This window comes from Trichosurus vulpecula, chromosome 5, assembly GCF_011100635.1.
Source record: "Trichosurus vulpecula isolate mTriVul1 chromosome 5, mTriVul1.pri, whole genome shotgun sequence".
Taxonomy (NCBI): Eukaryota; Metazoa; Chordata; class Mammalia; order Diprotodontia; family Phalangeridae; genus Trichosurus; species Trichosurus vulpecula.
The window spans coordinates 208,849,896-208,869,836 of record NC_050577.1 but is presented as its reverse complement, the minus strand read 5'-3'; the positions used below and the strand labels follow the sequence as shown (position 1 = coordinate 208,869,836).

The window sequence follows — 19,941 nt, the reverse complement described above, 5'->3', positions numbered from 1 at the left end:
CCAGCAGCTTACGTTGACCAAAATAGAGAGTGTATGAAGTATATTAATATGAAATAAAATTGGAAATATAGATGGAAGCCATATTATGGAGGGCTTTAAATATTAGGCTGAAATTTTTTTATTTTATCTTAGAGGCACTAGGAAGTCACTGAAGATTTTTGAATTGTGTGATGATATGATCAGATCTGTGTTTTATAACTATCAATGGGGCAGCTGTGTGGAGAATGGATTGGAGAGCAGAGAGCCTAAGAAGCTGTTGCAATATTGTTCAGGCAAGACCTGAGAAGGGCTTGAACTGGGAGAGGCTGCATGAGTAGAAAGAACAGAGACAGAAGTGACAAGACTTAACAATTGATAGGATGGAGGGTGGGGGTGGTGATGAAGGAAACAAATGAACGCAGTATGACCCTAATATTGTAAACCTGACTGGGGGAATGGTGGTGCCATTGAGAGAAACAGGAAGGTTTAGATCAGGAAAGAGTTGGAGGTGTGGGGTGCAAGGTTGCGGTGGAGGGAATGTATTGAGTTCTATTTGGGTCATGTTGAGTTTGAAAGACCTATGAGACATCCAGATGAAGATGTCCAGCAGGCAGTTAGTGATGCTGGACTAGAGTTTAACAGAAATATTAAGTCTGAATAGATTTGTGAGTCTTCTTTACAGAGAAGGGAATACTATGAACCAGGTATAAGGTAGGTCATTTGTTGCTATGCACAAAAACAATGCTGAACACAGGACTTTCACAAACATGGATTCAATGAAAAAAGAATTTTTTTAACTATTTCTATGTAGTAATGAAGCAGCCTTGTCTGTACAAGCTAAGTGTTAGAATATACTTCTTGAGTATTTCTTTCTATGCTGTGGCTAAATAAACCTTCTTTTGCTAACTATTAAATGACCTAGAAATAACTGATTTCATCCCAACTTGAAAAACAGGGAGTTTGCCTGAGTCAGGCCCACATGTAACACAGGAGAATTGTCCCAGTGTTCCATTGGTACCTTCTTGATGTTGAAAGAAGTCAAGGAAGGTGTCAAGCACATTGGGTGAAACCTTTGTGGAACTTTTGGGAGAATGTGGATAAAGGTCACATAGGATAAGCAAGATTTAATGGAGAGAGTTCCTGAATTGATATCACAGAGCTTTTGGATTATATTTGTCTGCTTACCTAAAAGATTAAAATTTGTACATATTGACCCTCGACAGAAAATAACATTCTAAGCTAGGGTTGTTTCACTTTCATTTTTGTATCTGCAGTGCCTGATACATAGTAGGTGCTTAATAAAAGCTTGCTGATCGATCTCCCAAGTACACAAGTTATCCAGGATACTTCTGGTGTTCAACCAGAATTGGAACCCTCTAGGCCTCTCTTATAGTGGTAGGTCCTGGCTCAAGCAAGCATGTAAATATGGAGACTAAATATTCTCAGGAAATGTTGGGTTAAGTGGGCAGGTGCAGGAATGTAGACAGTGATATCTATCTCCCTAGAACAAGAGGTAGTCACATACAGAGAAACTGAGTCTAGTGAGGTCAAAACAGGGCAGCTGTTTTAGGTAGGCAAAATCAGAAATGGCTTCTGGGATTGCTACTGCAAAGGCAAAAAGTGTGAATGGAGATTTGTTGCCAAGCGTTGTGTTTAAATAGTTATTCTATGCTTTCTGGAATGAGCTCTTGACCTTCTGGGGCAGTAGCTTGGTCTCTTTCAACCTGGTAGTCTTCTGAGTCTGTCCAAAGAGGCAACAGTTCTTTGTCCTAGGGTGGTAGAGGAAGTCTTCCAGGTCTCAGAATAGCCAAGAATCCTCCACAAGATCATTGTTCAATTCATCCCTGGGGGATTGTCTTTGAAAGGTACATTTGCCTAAAACCAATGTCTTAATGTGTTACTGATTTTTGTTTTGTGGGGTTTTTGTCTTTCAGAAGAATGCCCACATCCACCTCAAATTGACTTTGCCTCCTTTGAAACGCAAATTTATATGAAGGGCACAATCCTAGACTGTTCCTGTAAACCTGGTTATGATAGGGAGGAAGGCACTCCCTTTCTCATTGAGTGTGAAGATACACAAGGGCATCTTTCCTGGAATGATAAGTGTCAGTGTAAGGGTAAATGTAAGTGTTTCTTTTTGTAATTCAACAAGGAAGGACAACTGTGGTTTGCATATGGGAACTTCATAATTCTATAAGGATTCTCCAGGTGATCCACAGACTTCTCCCCTTCTCTTATAGAATTTCTGCTAATAAAATGATACTTGGGTTTTTGCTTCTGAAAATAATGAATAATTTATTGGCAGCTCTCCAAAGACAAAATACTACTTCTTATTTTTATTTTGGTCTACAAATTTGGAAACCCTCTCCACCAATGCAGATCAGTAACTCCTCAGTGATACAGTCTTGGAGATCTTGTCTGGGGCACTGAAAGGCTAAGCGATTTGCTCATGGTTACCCAGCCAGTATGTGCAATCAGAGAAAGAACTCGAACTCAGGTCTTTCTGAATCTAGTCACTCCTCTAAAGATCATGGGATCATAAATCTAAAGTTGGAAGCAAGCTTACGGTCATCTTTTACAGATGAGACCCAGGGAGGCTGTGACATCAGAAGTCACATAGAAATATCATCAGTAGAATTCATTATAGCATGTTGCCTCTGCCTCTCAAATGAATTGAATATCACAATGAGCTGCTTTCCTCAGCCTTCTCTAGCTTCAAGCTCATGGTGGCTGCCACCATCATTTTTGGCCACTGCAAGTGTATAAAGGACCAGACCTGGAGTCAAGAAGTTTCAAGTCCTACTTCTGACGAATACTAGCTATGTGACCATTTTGCACATTAGTTGTTGATCTGTGTGGAGGAAAATATCTTTACGAATTCACTAGGCCAGTGAAATGACAGATGTGGTTGGGGAAAAAAAGAAAAAGAGAGAATGTTCCAGTATCACTCTCTCTTCCAACAAAGCATAAAAGTATCTTCCTCATTTAGCTTCAGAAAACCAAGATAAAACAAAGTTACAAAATCTGGAGTGTTCAAAGAACAAGTTTCTGTTGCTTCTAATTTCTAATACCAACTAATAAAAAATTTAGGCACAGGTGTTTTAGGGGCTGCACAGCTTCTGGAGTCTGAAAGGAATCTCAATCCTGATCAGAGATCAGAGGAAGTATCCTGTGTATTCTATCAGGTTATTTATTTATATGTGGTGGTACCAGCCAGTGACCCAGAAGTCGCACAACAGGCATCCAAAAAATCAGACGTTTTCAATTGTGAGAAGTTGGTTCTTTTTCCTGCTTTTCCTAGAGGGATTTCATCCCTGACACCTGCAATCCTCAACATTCAAATGATAGTAATTATAAGTAATTGTTTGAGCTGGTGCAAGTGTCACAAGACTAAGAATAGCTGTTGATGCATTTGACCAGTTTGCTGATCACTTACAGTCATTAGATAAAAGTACTGTGTAGTAACTACTGCAATGCAATATTTTCACAGATTTGTATGTACGTCTATACAATTTTCAAGTTTTGCGTTTGTTTGCTTTTTGTTCACATGTACACTTAGTCCCTTGGAACCAAGAAGAACAAAGTGTTGCAAGTGCTCCTATTAACCCTGGAGAACAGACAGACAGAAGCCAAACAACTACAGACAACAAACTTCAAACTTATAGCCTCACAAGTAAGAAATGGAGCAGGTAACAATAGAATTCTCTAATTGAGTCTTCCAGCAGTGGATATCTTCCTTCTCATAAGTACATGACATACTTTCCTTGAAGACTTTGAAAGCTTAGAATACCATATTATGTGTTCACCTCCTCTTAGGATATCACTTGTAGAAAGAATTGATTTAATGACTTTTGCAGGAAAAGCCTTCCACTGTCTCAGAACAATTTACACTGTGGCAATCTGGATTCAGTGTTCTTCTCCTAGAGGTAATATAGACTTTATCAGTTTGGGATGGTGAACTAAAAAAATTTGCAAATTGGATTTCCACTGTGTTTTTCTTTCAAGCACCAAGCATCAAACAAAGAGCAAAAAAGAGTTTAGTTAGATGAAAGTAATAATTTCTTACATGTCAGGGTGATTAAACACTGACAAGAAATGGTGGAAATTCCGGTTCTGAAGATGCTTAAAAATTGAAAAGGCAATTATCTTTCTTGAACGTCTCAATTATTGACCTGCTTGGAGGCAGGATGCAGAATTGAATAAATAATTTACAATATTATAGAATATTAGGGTTATCAATATACTTTATTTGCAACAATCTTGTGAAATACGTAGTTTCACAGATGAGCAAACTGAAACTCACAGAATCTGTCAGTTGTCCAAATTCACAAAACTCATAAGTTCTATGATTCTATAAGCAATATTCCCTTCTATATGACCAACCCTTGTTACTCCTTCTTCCCAGTTCCCCATAGCTCTGTGGCTCTGTCTTAGCAACTCGTATCACCATTAGGCTTTGTCTACCTTCCTACCTGGCCTCCCCATAACTACCTTAACATGGATCAGAGAAACAAAAAACATAAAATAATTGAAAGTGATTAATTTTTTTGGTCAATGATTTCATCAAAAGGAATCTCCAGTAAAGAAACTCTTTCTGCCAACTTATAGATTTAGAGAATGCTTGGTGCACTGAGTTTAAAAGACATGGATCACCAGACAGAATGCTTCAAAGGATGAACTTGAACCCAGGTCTTTCAGGCTCCAAGGACACCAGACCAACGCAATGACTATTGACAGACTTTTTAGTCCTCTTTCTCTAAACATAGGGTCTTTGAAATTTTTTTTTAATATTTTTTAACTATTTCAATTTAATTGGTTTCCTTTGAAATCCTAAGTATTTTGTCATGCATTTAAAAGCCTTATTCTGAGAAGAGGTCCACAGGTTTCACCAAACTGGCAAAAGATATCCATGACACAAAAAACTTAAGAACCTCTGCTTTAGACAGAACTTTACTCAAACCATCTTTGAAAGCTGGATTCTATTTCCTTCTTCATATTGAGTTGCCCTTTCTCTTATACATGAGAGACATAATTCTCTCTCTCTTTCTCTCTGTCTGTGTGCATGCGTGTGCTCGAGTGTATATGCATGTGTGTGTGTTTGTGCATGTAGAGGCAGAGAGAAGAGGATAAAGGAGGAGAGAGGAGAGGAGGAAAGGAGAGGAAGAGAAGAAGTGGAGACAAAGAGGAGAAAAATTGGAAAGAGAGAGGAGAAGAAAAAGAGAGAAGAGAGGGAGAGGAGAAGAAATGGAGAGAGAGAGGAGAAGAAGAAGAGAGAGAGAAGAGAAGAAGAAGACAGAGGAGAAGAAGAGGAGAGGAAGAGGAAAAGAAGAGGAGAGGGAGAGGGGGAGAAGAAGAGGAGAGGGAGAGGAGAACAAGAGGAAAGAGAGAGGAGAAGAAAAAGAGATGGAGAGGAGAACAAAAGGAGAGGGAGAGGAGAACAAGAAGAAAGGGAGAAAAGAAGAAGAGGAGAGGGAGAGAAGAAGAGGAGAGGGAGAGGAAGAGGAGAGAGAGGAGAAGAGGAGAGGAAGAGGCAAAGAGAAGGAGAGGGAGAGGAGAACAAGAGGGGAGAGAGAGGAGAACAAGAGGAAAGAGAGAGGAGAAGAAAAAGAGATGGAGAGGAGAACAAAAGGAGAGGGAGAGGAGAAGAAGAAGAAAGGGAGAAAAGAAGAAGAGGAGAGGGAGAGAAGAAGAGGAGAGGGAGAGGAAGAGGAGAGAGAGGAGAAGAGGAGAGGAAGAGGCAAAGAGAAGGAGAGGGAGAGGAGAACAAGAGGGGAGAGAGAGGAGAACAAGAGGAGACAAGGAGGAGAACAAGAGGAGAGGGAGAGGAGAAGACAAGAGGAGGATGAGAAAAAGTGAAGCAGCAAGGAAGAGGATGAGGAGAGGGAGAGGAGGAGAAAAGAAGAGGGAGAGGAGGAGAGGAGAAGAAGATGAGAGGGAGATGAAGCAGAGAGGGAAAGGAAAAGAGGAGAGGGAGAGGAAGAGGATAGAGAGGAGGAGAAAAAGAGAGAGGAGAGGAGAGGAGAGGAGAAGGAGAGGAGAAAGAGAGGAAAGGATTAAGAGGGAGGGGGGAGAGAGAGAGAGAGAGAGAGAGAGAGAGAGAGAGAGAGAGAGAGAGAGAGAGAGAGAGAGAGAGAGAGAGAGAGAGAGAAAGGGAGAAGGAGAGGGAAAGGGAAAGGGAGAGGGAGAGGGAGAGGGAAAGGGAGAGGGAGGGAGGGAGAAAGACAGTTTGACTTTGGAATCGAATAGATTTAGTTTCATGCCGTCCCTTTTACACAAATTAACTGAGTCCCAGGCACTCACTAAGAGTATAAGGTTATATACAATACCTCAGATTGATGAGAAATTCCACATATATGTGAAATCAGGGGTCTGGTGTGTGTGTGTGTGTGTGTGTGTGTGTGTGTGTTACAAGGTTAGGAAGATGACCTTTCATATGTAACAGGATGACCTGGATGATCAACTTTATAATTTACCCCACAGCCTGCCACCAGACTGGTTCTCATATTTAATCTTATCCTTGCCTCAAGCATGATCCAGCAGTATGTTCATATATTTTCTCATTGATAAAATGTCATCATATCATTCAATCAACTAAGGCTCAGAATCCCCACTCCACTGGAGAAACTTCCTTTTACAAGAGTAATTATTCATATCTTCCTATATATTAAATCCTTTCATCTCCTAGGCTTGAATATAAAATTTCTGAATAAATAATTTATTAACAAAGCAAACAATTATAATATCAAAGATAATTTACAATATTTTAGCTGTGAGAAAGATCACAATCGGATTCACCTGAAACTCTTCCTATAACTGCAAGGTGCCTTCTCTTCACTTCTGAGAACATGGTGATATGCCATTTAGTTTACTTGGATTAACAAATAAATCAGATTTCTAGTTAAATGGAACATTAAGTGGAAAAAGCCTTGGACGAATAATACTTATATAGCACTTTGCAAGCACCTTCTTACTCTTCTTTCAAAAAAAGAAAAGAAAGATCCCTTAAAGATCCCTTCTTCTTTTTCTCTGTCTTCTCCAACTTATCTCTAGCTACAACAGGAAAATAATTACTTCAGCTTCTCTCAAGTCATAACTCTTAAATGTCTCTTTATAGACTCATTCCTTTATAAATTTCTCCTTATAATGTTTCCTCAAAAAAATAGCAGTTGAGGTAGTTTGCCCAAGAAAGAAGTTTCTTCCCACTCTCTTTCTCTGTTTCCTCCAAAGTTTCTCCCAAATCATTTCCTCATAGATCCTCACAGACCTAAGTTAAAACTTACATGCATCCTGACTCTAAAGGGACTGACACATCATAGAATGGCAACTAATAACAACTTTTCTCTGGTCTTAAAAAGACAGTTACAGTTTCTATTGCTTCTTTAGGAGACGTTTTTGAAATAGGGGCCACATGTAGATAAATATATAAATATATAGGTAAAATTTAAATATACATAATATATTTCATTTGAGCCTCATGAGTTAGTCCATGTTGTTGTTTGACAGAGACAGACAATCTCATTAAATACATGGTGCTTTGATGGTGTTCATGTGTGACTTAGAGAGTTGTTCTGAAGGAACCCCTCCAGGAGATCATCACAGTGAGGAAACATATTTATGCATCTTGTCACTATATTGTAGTCTGTGCCAACTACTCTTTTCTGCCCTCTCTTCTGGAATATTTTTGGAATGAGTTTTATTCTAGTAAATTTCTGCCTCTTACAATCTCTGGAATCTTAAAATCTTCAAGACCCCACTCAACTGCCACAGGAGGTCTTTTCTTGTCCCCACAGCTTCCCCGCTAAGCTTATTTGTCATCTGTTCTGCTTGCATGGTGTGTGTGTGTGTATATATACATATATATATATATATACATATATATATATATATGTATGTATATATGTATATACTTATTTGCTGTCTGCCCCATCGGAAGGTAAATTCCTGAAGAACAGGGATTGTTTTTGCCTTTCTTCATATATTCAGTGTTTACCACAGTGCCTGATAGAACAGAAAGTTTAAATAATTTATCTAATTTCACAGAGAGAGGTGGTAGCAGGTAGCAGCAGGACTGGAACTAGAACCCAGGTCACTTGATCAATGTATGTATCTGAATGTAATATATGTGAAACACTTTGTGAGGATGGAGTTCAGGAAAATCTGAGTTCAAACCCAGTCTCAGACACTTAGCAGTCATGTGACTCCAGGCAAGTTATTTAACCTCTGTTTGTCTAAGTTTCCTCAACTGCAAAATGAAGATGATAATAACACCTACCTCTTAGCATTGTTCTGAGGGTCAAATGAGATAATATGTGTTAAGAGTGCTTAGCACAGAGTAGGTGCAACATCAATGCTTATTCTCTTCTTTTCCCTACTTTGCAAACCTTAAAGTGCTATATAAATGTCATTAGTTGAAGGCTCTTTCCATTGATAATTCCATTTAACTCTAGGTCTAATTTATTTATTGTTTCAATTACAAAAAAAGGTAAAAATAACCTAGGTTAGTTGTTACAGTGTGATTTGTACATCCCTGCAACTCAATTGAGGTATTTATTAAATGTCTAATATGTATAAGGCACTTTATGGGTCTGAGTTGCAAAGATAATAAGCGGTAGTCTAACCCTCCAGTTTATAGCCTAGTAATCTATGGAGTGTGTTGGGGGACAGGGGGAGTAGGTTGAGCAAGAGCACATCCAACACACACAAAAATTAGTTTTCTAAAACATAGTATGTGTTAGAGCCACTACAATTTAGCACTGGAATAAAATCTCAAAAATTTATGTAGTTCTGTGTTTTGCATTAACACGTACTGACAATATCATACACATAAATAGTTTTGAAGTTCCTAAAGTAGAAGTAAGACAAATTAATGTTCTTCCTACAAGGAAAAAAATAATAAATAGCTGGCTTTGTGAAGTCAGGAATGAATAAGAACCAAGGCTCCATCTCTATCCACACTCTAGGCAAAAAGTCAATTACTTGTATTCTCAACACTATCTTATGCTCATATTTTTTTTCCCTTTTTAAGGTCACTGTCAGGAACCTGTACTTTCGAAACATGCTAGTGAAACAAAGAGTTATCGATTTGTGGTGGGGCAGAAGCTTCAATACCGGTGTCTTGAAACAGCCAAATATAAGGGTACTGCTGAGAGTATCTGCAGAAACACCAATGGAAAACTAACATGGAGCGATCCTCCTCTGAAATGCACCAATGTCAGTTAGTATAGTCCTTTTCCAGTTACCTTTGTGATCCTTACTCTCTCCTCCACTCCTCCCCCACTCCCAGGCTTCTCTTATAGCCAATAACATGACTTCAGCTTCCTGATCAAAACATCGCAAAGTGTTAACCCAGTATCCAGCACAGAGTCTCCATTTTGAGGTTCAGTTTAAATACTAACTAGCTTTGACCAATCAGATGACCTCTTAGGTGCCTGATCAGAGATTCTAAACAGTTTTATCATGCAATTTGAACTGGGACAAGGATGACACGGAGGTGATAATTCATCAAAGTCACTTACTGCCTTGCTTCCAGATACCCAGGACACAGCAACACCTCCTGCCTTCTGGTTGGACTTCCAAAGTCTCCTAGAACACAATAGGCACCTTTCCTTCTTTCATTCTACCCAAATTTATCAACCAATTCATATTCTGGTGACCATTATCTACCGACTCTTAGGGCATTCATTCTCTGTCTCTGTCTCTCTGTCTCTCTGTCCCTCTCTCTCTGTCTCTCTCTCTGTCTCTCTCTCTCTCTTTCTCGCCCCAATCCCTGCCCTCATACTAGGGGATTTACTGCTGCTATTCCTTCAAATACTCTAACTTCTCAGCTCCTCAATCTATTCAGCTCCCATGACCTATCCCTCCATTCCACTCAGCTACATAAACAGATGTTCACATCTTTGATTATAGTATTCCACTTTCATATTAAAAACTCTGAAATTAATAATCTTTTATCATTTCATCTATCCCTATGCTTCAATACTCTTAACCCTATTCTATCCTTACATTGACCTCCAATCCCTCTACCCTTCAGTACTTTCCCAAGCTATTACCCCTACTCTAGCAATACTTTCTTCCCTTCCTAATCTCAACTTGGTGGTGAACTAGTTACATTCCACATTATCCTCTGCTCTTGAATCCTTTGTTCCCTTGTCTGTCCTCACTTATGCCTTTCCAAGACCCAATCTTGGGTTATTCTCACCATCCAACCTTGGATTCCAATCATGTGCTACTAAACTGAACTAGAAGAATTTCGAGAAATTGTCAACTGCCCTAACTAGCAATAAGGCAAAACTTCTACTCCTCCCTTATCGATTCTCTACCCCACTCAACCCAGAACCTGTCCCAGATCTTCTCTCTTTAAGCCTCTCATACTATCCCCCTCCCCCACCCTCTTAGCTAAAAGATTTTTAGTTCAGACAAAAAAAAAAGAAGCCTCTTTTTCCCCCTTCTTATCTTAACCCCACCCCTTACATCATCATTTCAGTACTTACATCATCCCCCCCATCTTTTCCTTCACTTCAGCTTCTGATGATGATATGGCCCTTCTTGCCAAGGGCAATTCCTCTATATGCCCCCTTCATTCCATCATCTCTCATTGTCTCCAGCAGACTGCCCCACTATCATCCTATCATTATCACTGTCTCCATCTCTCTCTGTGTTTCTCTCTCTCTGTGTCTTTCTCTGTCTCTCTGTCTCTCTCTCTCTCTCTCTTTCTCTCTCTCTCTCATCAGAGATTCATTCCCCTTTTCATACAAATAAACTCTCTACCATCTCTTAAAAAATAGTCATTTATTCCTACTCTATTCACTGACTATTATCTTTTATCTCTCTTCTCCTGAGCTAATTTTTTTTTGGAAAATCGGTACGTAAGGGGCCTCTACTTTCTCTCTTCTTGCTCTTCTAAGCCTCTACAATTTCATCATCCTAACCTCATCTAACCTCATCATTGAACTGAAAATTCTCTCTTGGTGTTTTAACTGCCAAGTCTACTAACCTTTTCTCAGTCCTCAATTCTTCCTTACCTCTCTGAAATATTTGGTGCAATTGACCACCTTCTTTTCCTGTATATTTATCTTGGGGTTTTTGTAAAACTGCTCTTTTTTGATTTTCTTCCTGCCTTTTTGACTATTCGTTAAAGTTTGCTTTATTGGATCTTCACCCACTTAACACTAACTATGGATGTCCTCCAAGGTTCTGTGTTTGACCTGCTTCTCTTTTATCACTATAGTTTTTCCTTTAGTGACCTTAACAACCCTCTGTAACAACAATGCTGCTTGCTGCTACTGTGGCTGTGTAAGACCAACAACACCAACACACAGAAGGGCTGCTAGCACAGGTTCTTTGATCTGCTTTTCTAAGAAAAGCAACTTTAAGGGTTTACAATCTCACTTTAATTAAACATACATATATCATTCACTTAATTCAAGGGAAAAAGCTAGGACCCTGAACTTCAGAGAAAATACAAACAGAAATTACAAGCATGCATTATATAAACAGAGCAAAATAACACAAATCAGCAGACAGGCTTCTAGCTGTCTGTCCAAGCAATACATAAACAGTTACCAGAGAGAGAAGCAACAATAACTGGGTTTTTCAAAGCCAGGAGGCTCCATGACAGCTACCCAGAGTCTCATCTGGTCAGATGACACAACACTCTTCCAATGAGTAAGAACCCCAAAACAAAATGCCAACCTCAGAGTTTATTTACCCAGTTCAGGGTCATAGGGTGTCACAACCATGCTACTCAAACCCATGTGCCCTAAGCTTTCCTGTGGCTTAATCAGGTCATCAAAGACTCTTGATCCAATCAAAGACTTTTGATTGAAACAAAGGCAAGACTCAAAGTACTTGATTGCCTCAGTGCTGAGAAGCACTCCAAAACAAAAAACTAAAGGTCCCACTTTACCTGCCCTTCAAACAAAGGCAAAAAGTCCCACCCTGCTTACCATCACACCCTCATAAATTCAATTATCAGCTCTAATGACATGCCTTCCATGTCTATATGTAACTCTTTGCCTTTCTTCTAAGCTCCAGTTCTGCACCACTATTTGACTATCAGGTATTTTGAACTTATCAAACCATATCAAACTCAACATATCACAAACAGAATTGATCATTACCCCTCTTCCCAAACTCACCCCTCTTCCAAACTTCCCTCTCATTGAGAATAGCACCATCCCTACAGCCACCCATGTAAGCAACCTGAGTATCATTTTCAAATCCATACTTTCACTAACCTTACACAAAAAAATTTGTTGAGAAATTTTGTCTCCCCGATGTCACTTGTATACATCCTCTTTTCTATATTAACACATGATTCAAATCTTCATCACTTTTCTCCTGGAATATTTCAATAACCTCCTCTCTTTACCTCAGTACCCATCCCCAAACCATCCTCCACACAAATGCCAAAATTATTTTCCACGGAGAGAAAATATTGATTGTAATACTGGAAAACAAAAAGTGAAAAGTGATTTACTTAAGTAAATGCCTCTAGCAGATACATTGTGATATATCAGTAAACCCTAAAGACTTACAGAGTTGATTACACAGCTTGAAAGTGCAGCCAACCTTTCCATTTCCAAGAAACCCCAATAGATAGGGTAATGTAACAAGCATCAGTACCCTTGGCTTTGCTCTGAATTCATTTATGCAAGGCTTTAAGGGAATAAAAAGTAGTTACTCCTCATGAAAAGGTAAAGGACCCTTAGCCTTGAAGACAAAGTGTGGCAAATGCTGGAAGATTAGGAGGCAATTAGATCCACTGCCCACCTTCCTACCTCTCTTTACCAGACCATTGAACTTCTATTCCATTCTTGTACATTCCATTATTGTACTATTTGATATAATTAGAATAAAATAGACTTTCCTCCACCTGTCACAGTGTCTAGAAAACATACTCAACAATTCTTTTTTTACAGCTTCCACTGAAACATCTGTACCATCTTCATTTACTACAGAACATAAGATAGCAGGTAGGTCAAATTATTTTATGTATATAATACTTGCATTTTAAGAGCGGTTATTAAACATGTTAAAAGCACCCATTCTAGGTGCTATGTAATGCTTGTCAAAGTTAAGGACAGATCCAGACTCTAATATAATTCATGTTGAGACATAGCCTTTTATGATAAGTTCTCAAACTATAGTCAACCAGTTGCTAGAAAGCTAACTTGAAACAGCAGAATGCCCTTTCAGACCAGGAGATACTTTAGTGTGATGGATGGGACAAGGGTGAATATAAGTGAAGGCAAACATGATGGCGAAATGAGAATATGACTAGAGAGCCAGAGAAGTAATATGCTAAGATTGTTAACCTTTGTTTTCTGGTCAGGAAAATCTGACTACATGTATAAAAAGTAGAACAATCCATGGAAATAAGCATGAAAGGGACAACACCACATTTGGCAAACAAAAAAAAGTTGATCATTCATTAGAATATTGAATGATTCTTGTTAGATCAAGAGTTACCTGAAAATTAATTTCCCTATTTCTATAGGGTGACCAGCATTCTTCCAGTAACCTCAGTTGGCAACCACAGAGTCATCCTCAGCTCTTTGTTCTTTGTCGCACACACACCCATCTAATCAATTGCCAAGTTTTGTTGATTTTACTTTCTCAACATCTCTTCCAGCTATTTTCTTCTGTCCACACAATCTCCACACTAAACCAAGTCTACATCATCTCATTTGAACTATTGTAAGAGCTTCCAGACTGATTTCTCTGAACATTGTCTCTCATCTAACCTCCTCCACATGACTACCAAACTGATATTCTTAAATCTCAACAATCTTTTTTCCTACAGCTTCCACTGAAACATCTGTACCATCTTCATTTACTACAGAACATAAGATAGCAGGTAGGTCAAATTATATCATGTATGATACTTGTATCTTAAGAGCAGTTATTAAACATGTTAAAAGCACCCATTCTAGGTGCTATGTAATGCTTGTCAAAGTTAAGGACAGATCCAGATTCTAGCATAATTCATATTGAGACATAATTTTTTATGATAAGTTCTCAAACCAGTTGTTAGAAATGGCAGAATGCCCTTTCAGACCAGGAGATATTTTAATGTAATGGATGGAACAAGGGTAAATATAAGTGAAGGCAAGAGTGATGGTGAGGTGAGAATATGACCAGGGAACCAGAGAAGTAACGTTCTACAATTGTTAACCTTTGTTTTCCGGTCAGGAAAATCTGATCCATAAGATCATATCTGTAAAAAGTAGAACAATCTTGGGACCATGGAAATAATTCATGAAATGGATGACACCGCATTTGGCAAACAAAAAAAAAGTTAATCATTCGTTATAATATTGACCGATTCATGTTAGATAAAAAGTCAGCTGAAAAACAATTTCCCTATTTCTATAGGGTGACCAGCATTCTTCCAGTAACCAAAGAGTTATCCTCAGCTCTTCATTCTTCTTTTTTATTTATTTAGTATTTAACTTTTCCCCAATTCTACGTAAAAACAATTTTTATGTTTGTTTTTAAAATTTCGAGTTCCAAATTATCTCCCTTCCTCTCTCGCCCCACTCCCGCTGAGAAGGCAGGCAATTTGATATAGTTTATACATATGTAGTCATGCAAACCTATCCATAATAGTTGTTGTGAAAGAAAATATAGGCAAAAAAAACCTCAAGAAAAATAAAGAAAGTTTAAAAAAAAGCATGCTTCAATTTGTATTCAGACACCATCAGTGTCTGGAGACGGACGGCATTTTTCATCCTAAGTCCTTCAGAGTTGTCATGAATCATTGTATTGCTGAGAATAGCCAGGTCATTCACAGCTGATCATCTTACAGTAATCCTGTTACTCTGTACACAGTACACTTTGTATCAACCCATGAAAGTCTTTCCAGGATTTTCTAAGAGCATCCTGCTCATCATTTCTTATAGTACAATAGTATTCCATCACAGTTTACATACCACAACTTGTTCAGCCATTTCCCAATTGATGGGCATCCCCTCAATTTCTAATTCCTTGCCCCCAGAAAAGAGCTGCTATAAATATTTTTGTACATATAGGTCCTTTTCCTTTTTGTTTTTTTAATCTCTTTTGGGATACAGACCTAGTAGTGGGATTGCTGGGTCAAAGGGTATGCATGGGTTTATAGCCCTTTAGGCATAGTTCCAAATTGCTCTACAGAATGGCTTAATGAATTTACAACTCTGACAACAGCACATTAATATCTCATTTTTCCCACATCCCCTCCATCATTTGTCATTTATCTTTTCTGTCCTATTATCTAGTCTAATAGGCATGAGGTAGTACCTCAGAATTGTTTTAACTTGCATTTCTCCAATCAATAGTGAGTTAGAGGTGAAAGGATATGAACAGGCAGTTTTCAGAGGAAGAAATTAAAGATATCTATAGGCATATGAAAAATGCTCTAAATCACTATTGATTAAAGAAATGCAAATCAAAACAACTCTTAGCTACCACATTTCTCCTGTCAGATGGGCTAAAATGACAAAACAGGAAAGTGATAAATGCTGGAGAGAATGTGGGAAAATAGAAACATTATTACATCGTTGGTGGAATTGTGAACTGATCCAGCCATTCTGGAGAGCAATTTGGAACTATGCCCAAAGGGCTATAAAAATGTGCATACCCTTTGACCCAGCAATACCACTTCTAAGGTTATATCCCAAAGAGATAATACAAGTTGGAAAAAAACCCTTATGTACAAAAACATTTGTAGCAACTCTTTTTGTGGTGGCAAAGAATTGGAAATCAAGGGGATGTCCATCAATTGGGGAGTGGGAAGGAGAGAAAATTTGGAACCCAAATACTTGTGGAATTGAGTGTTGTAAACTAAAAATAAAAAATAAATTTAAAAAGTAGTGAGTTAGAATATTTTTTCATATGGCTATAGATAGCTTTAATTACTTCATCTGAAAACTGATTATATCTTTTGATCATTTGTTAATTGGGGAATGGCTCTTGTTTTTATAAATTGGACACAGTTTTCTATATGTTAGAGAAATGAGGCCTTTATCAGAGAAACTTGCTTCAAAATTTATTTTTCACAGTTACTATTGCTAATTGTATTTCCCTCTACCCTATTTTCCTTACCCCTATTTATTCTATTCTCTCCCTCCTTTCACCCTGTCCCTCCTCAAAAGTGTTTTGCTTCTGACTACCACTTCTGCCCTCCTTTCTATTACCCCCACCCTTCCCTTATCCCCTTCCCCTTCTATTTTCCTGTAGGGTAAGATAGATTTCTATACCCCATTGCCTGTGTATCTTATTTCCCCAGTTCCATGTAAAAACAATTTCAACACCCCCCCCCATCTAATCAGTTGCCAAGTCTTGTTGATTTAAGTTTCTTCCATCTATTTTCTTCTTTCCGTTCACACAAACCTCCATGCTAGACCAAGCCCATGTCATCACATTTGACCTATTGTCAACACTTCCTAACCGGTTTCCCTGAATAGTCTCTCTCATCTATCCTCCTCCATACAACTACTAAACTGATATTCTTAAATTCCGATGATTTTTTCCAGTTTCCACTGAAATGTCTGTACCATCTTCATTTACTACAGAACATAAGATAGCAGGTGAGTCAAATTATTTTATATATAATACTTGTATCTTAAGAATAGTTATTAAACATGTTAAAAATACCCATGCTAGATACTGTGTAATGTTTGTCAAGGTTACGGACAGATCCAGACTCTAGCATAATTCATATTGAGACAGAGCTTTTTATGATGTTTTCTTAAATCCAAGGTTTGACCTAAAGCATAGGTCACTCACGAGAAGTTTCTGAGGTATCCTATTGTCTCTAGAATACAAACTCCTCTGTTTGACCTTTAAAGTCCTTCACAATATGGTTCCAACATATCCTTCCAGACTAACTACACATTATTCCCCCTCACAATTTCCCCTCTGGTGAAACTGACCTACTTGCTATTCCATGTACTTGATATCTCCTGCTCTATCTCATGCCTGCCATGATCTACCTCACCCCTACCTCTTGGTGTCCTTCAAGGTTCGTCTCAAGTGCCACCTTCATCAGGAGGTCTTTCTTGATTCTTCAGATTATTAGTGCCTCCCCATATCACTTTCTTGTCTTTTGTATATGTCTGTATTTACTTCTCCAAAAATCTCCAATATTCTCCTTTCTCTGTGAAAGTAAAATTTAAGTTCCTTGAGGACAGGATTTTAATATTTGTACCCTCAGCATCCAGCCCAGTGCCAAGTAGTAGATGCTTAATAAATGCTTGTTAATTGGAAACAAGATTGGACACATAATTTTGCCAATATATTAATGAAATACCATAAGTGAAGTGGAAAGAAATAATTCTTAGTTATGCATTGTTGTAGGGTACTTTTTATAATGGCAGTGTTCTATTAAATTTGAATAAATTTATAAAGTGTGAACAAATTTATAAAATATAAAATAAATACATTAGTAAATATTATTTCATTCAACCAAATACTTAGGGTAACAAGTAACAGGACTAACAAAGTAATAGAATACCAAAAAACCATTTGGTTTAATGGATTAAATATGACAGTTATACATCAAAAATGATAAAATATACCTAGAGACAGCCAATAGCTGGATGTTCATCTTACACCTGCCTCTCTTCCCCCTTTCTTTCTCTTCAAACCTTCCATTCCCCACTATCATGTACCTTGAGACCCAAGATCAGCCTACTATAGCTATAAGAAGATAGGGACTGGTTTCACCCTGGGAATTAGTTTGATACTAGCAAATGTGAAAAGCAAAGCTACGATCTCTGAGCTGTCCTTGGCTGGGTTCTATACTTGGCTTCACCCTGTAGTCTAGACCCTACTCATCACCTCCCCTCCTGGCCAGACTTTGAGGGAAGTGAAATGAATAGTCTTTGCCACAGGCAGCTATCACGAATCTGGATGTCATTGGCTTGAGTAATATCCCATTGGAGGAGGGAAATAAGTTCAAGGTTACCAGGCCTGAGCTTAGCATACTCTCTATCCTAGTGTGCTGGACCTCTGAAACTTTCTGAACTGTCCTTTCTCAACTTTCTCAAGTATAGCATAGTAGGGATGACACCACTGCATTTTCCATGGAAAAAGCCTTCTTCCTACCTAGCCCAGCCTTGTTAGCTTCTAAGAGGGACAGTAGAGAAAACCTGAATTTTTTGCTCTACTCAAAGTTGGACAAGGAAGCAGCAATCAATCAATTAATAAGTATTTCCTTCTTTGGGGAACCCTTGCCTAAAAGTCTCCTTGTAAAGGAGATTTGCCTAGTCTACCACGCTCAAGCTAGCTACTACATCCTAATAGCTAATAGATTTCATTTTGTATCGTATCTCCTTGGCAGTTGTTGCTTGCATTTTCCTGATGAGTTTTGTAATCTTCCTGGTCGGCATCACCTGGAGGAAAAAATGGTAAGTCAAGTACTAACACAAACATTTTCCAGAACTGGAAAAAGACTTAAGAACAGAGAACGATAATGGACCTAGGCAATATCCTTGTCAGTTACAAACATAACGTCAATCAATCAACCAACGAGCATTTATCAGTCCCTGTAGTAGGAATCAATCACTTTGGTAAGTGCTAAGGATAATAACACAAAAATGAGATGGTTCTTGTAAGCAAAGAATTTATACTTTTCAGGGAATATACATGTCCGCAGATATGTAAACAGAGGCTATATGTACAATAAGTACATAAAAATGAAGGAGGATGAATGGTACTAACATTTGTGGGAGTCACTAAAGGCCTCGGTGCATTTGAGCTGGACTTGAAGAGAGATAGAGATTCCAAGAAGCAGATATGGAGATGAAAGGTGATTCTGGACATGACAGACAGCCTTTGCAAGGCCACGGAGGCAGGAGATAGAACATCACAATTTGGCTAAAGTATAGTGTGTGAGAAGGAGTAATGTATCAGCATCCTACAAAGAGGGGAAGGTAGGGTTTCAGATAAAGAGCAAAAGCACCACTCAGGGAGAACAGTTAACAAAACTTCATTGCTACTAACAACAAGAAGAGGAAAACAGAAGCCAATGTGAAACAGTCTTAGAGACATCCATCACCCTTTGTCCAATGGTAACACAACAGCAGGGTGGCTTTGGACTTACAATTATCCAACAGTGTTCAAAGATCCCCTCAAGGCTCAAAATTTTATACAGTTTTAGACAAAAAGCCACTATGAGACTGCGGAAGACAAAATGGAAGACTTCCTCATCAAAAGGTAGTAGGAACTGAAGCAATGAAATCAGGGTATTTTCTAAATTGCCTAATAAGGTATAGGGAATAAGGTCGAGGATTCAGGAAACTTTAACTGTACCCACAAGCAAGAGGCTGGGGGGAGGGGGTGGCAAAATCCACTTTGGGGGTTCATTAGCCTTAGCATACAGGCATCCTGGTGGGCTCTATGACCATGCTAGTCTAACTAGTTTTCACTGGCTCTAGGCCCAGCACCCTTCATCCAAATCAAAAGTTCTCAGTTCAAGACAGCGAAAGTTGACACAGAAAAAACTAGATGCTACTGCTATTGCTTGAGTCAAGCACAAGAAGGAGTTTGGAGTCAGTGGGTCTGCAGCTACGTACCTGGAAGAAAAACATAAAAATAAGAGAATCCCCATGAAAAGTGCTATCTAGGTCTGTCTTCCTCCACCGTATAAGTAACAGCCAGGGTAAAAGATGAAGCAGAAAATCAAACAGTGAGAATGAAATCAGCCTCCACTGGTTCCCCTTCAGTGTTCAGTGTTACCTGTGAAAATAAAGCAAGGAAGTGTGCACGTCAGGGTTCTCTTCCCAACCAGTCCACAACCTCCTGTCTAAGTCTAATCACTTCCTTTCATACCAACCTATAAGTGGAATATCTGGAGGAGAAGATCCACAATGTTGCCCCATTTAACTGTCCCGCTATCTCAAAAAGGACCCACTTATCACTACTAGTTCATTTCTACCAAGGAGCACCACTACATCTGTAACTATAGGCCCTGGTGTCATG

At 38.7% G+C, this 19,941-nt stretch overlaps 1 protein-coding gene across 1 annotated transcript in view; it reads left to right on the top strand.

Moving 5' to 3' along the window:
• The window catches only part of IL2RA (interleukin 2 receptor subunit alpha), a 55,000-nt gene that overhangs the window by 28,367 nt on the left and 6,692 nt on the right, over positions 1-19,941 (top strand). Inside the window, exons 2-8 of the mRNA XM_036761102.1 lie at positions 1,914-2,102; positions 3,539-3,652; positions 9,005-9,193; positions 12,900-12,953; positions 13,784-13,837; positions 16,494-16,547; positions 18,302-18,368. Coding sequence (XP_036616997.1) covers positions 1,914-2,102; positions 3,539-3,652; positions 9,005-9,193; positions 12,900-12,953; positions 13,784-13,837; positions 16,494-16,547; positions 18,302-18,368 — 721 coding nt within the window. The remainder of the gene's footprint in view (positions 1-1,913; positions 2,103-3,538; positions 3,653-9,004; positions 9,194-12,899; positions 12,954-13,783; positions 13,838-16,493; positions 16,548-18,301; positions 18,369-19,941) is intronic.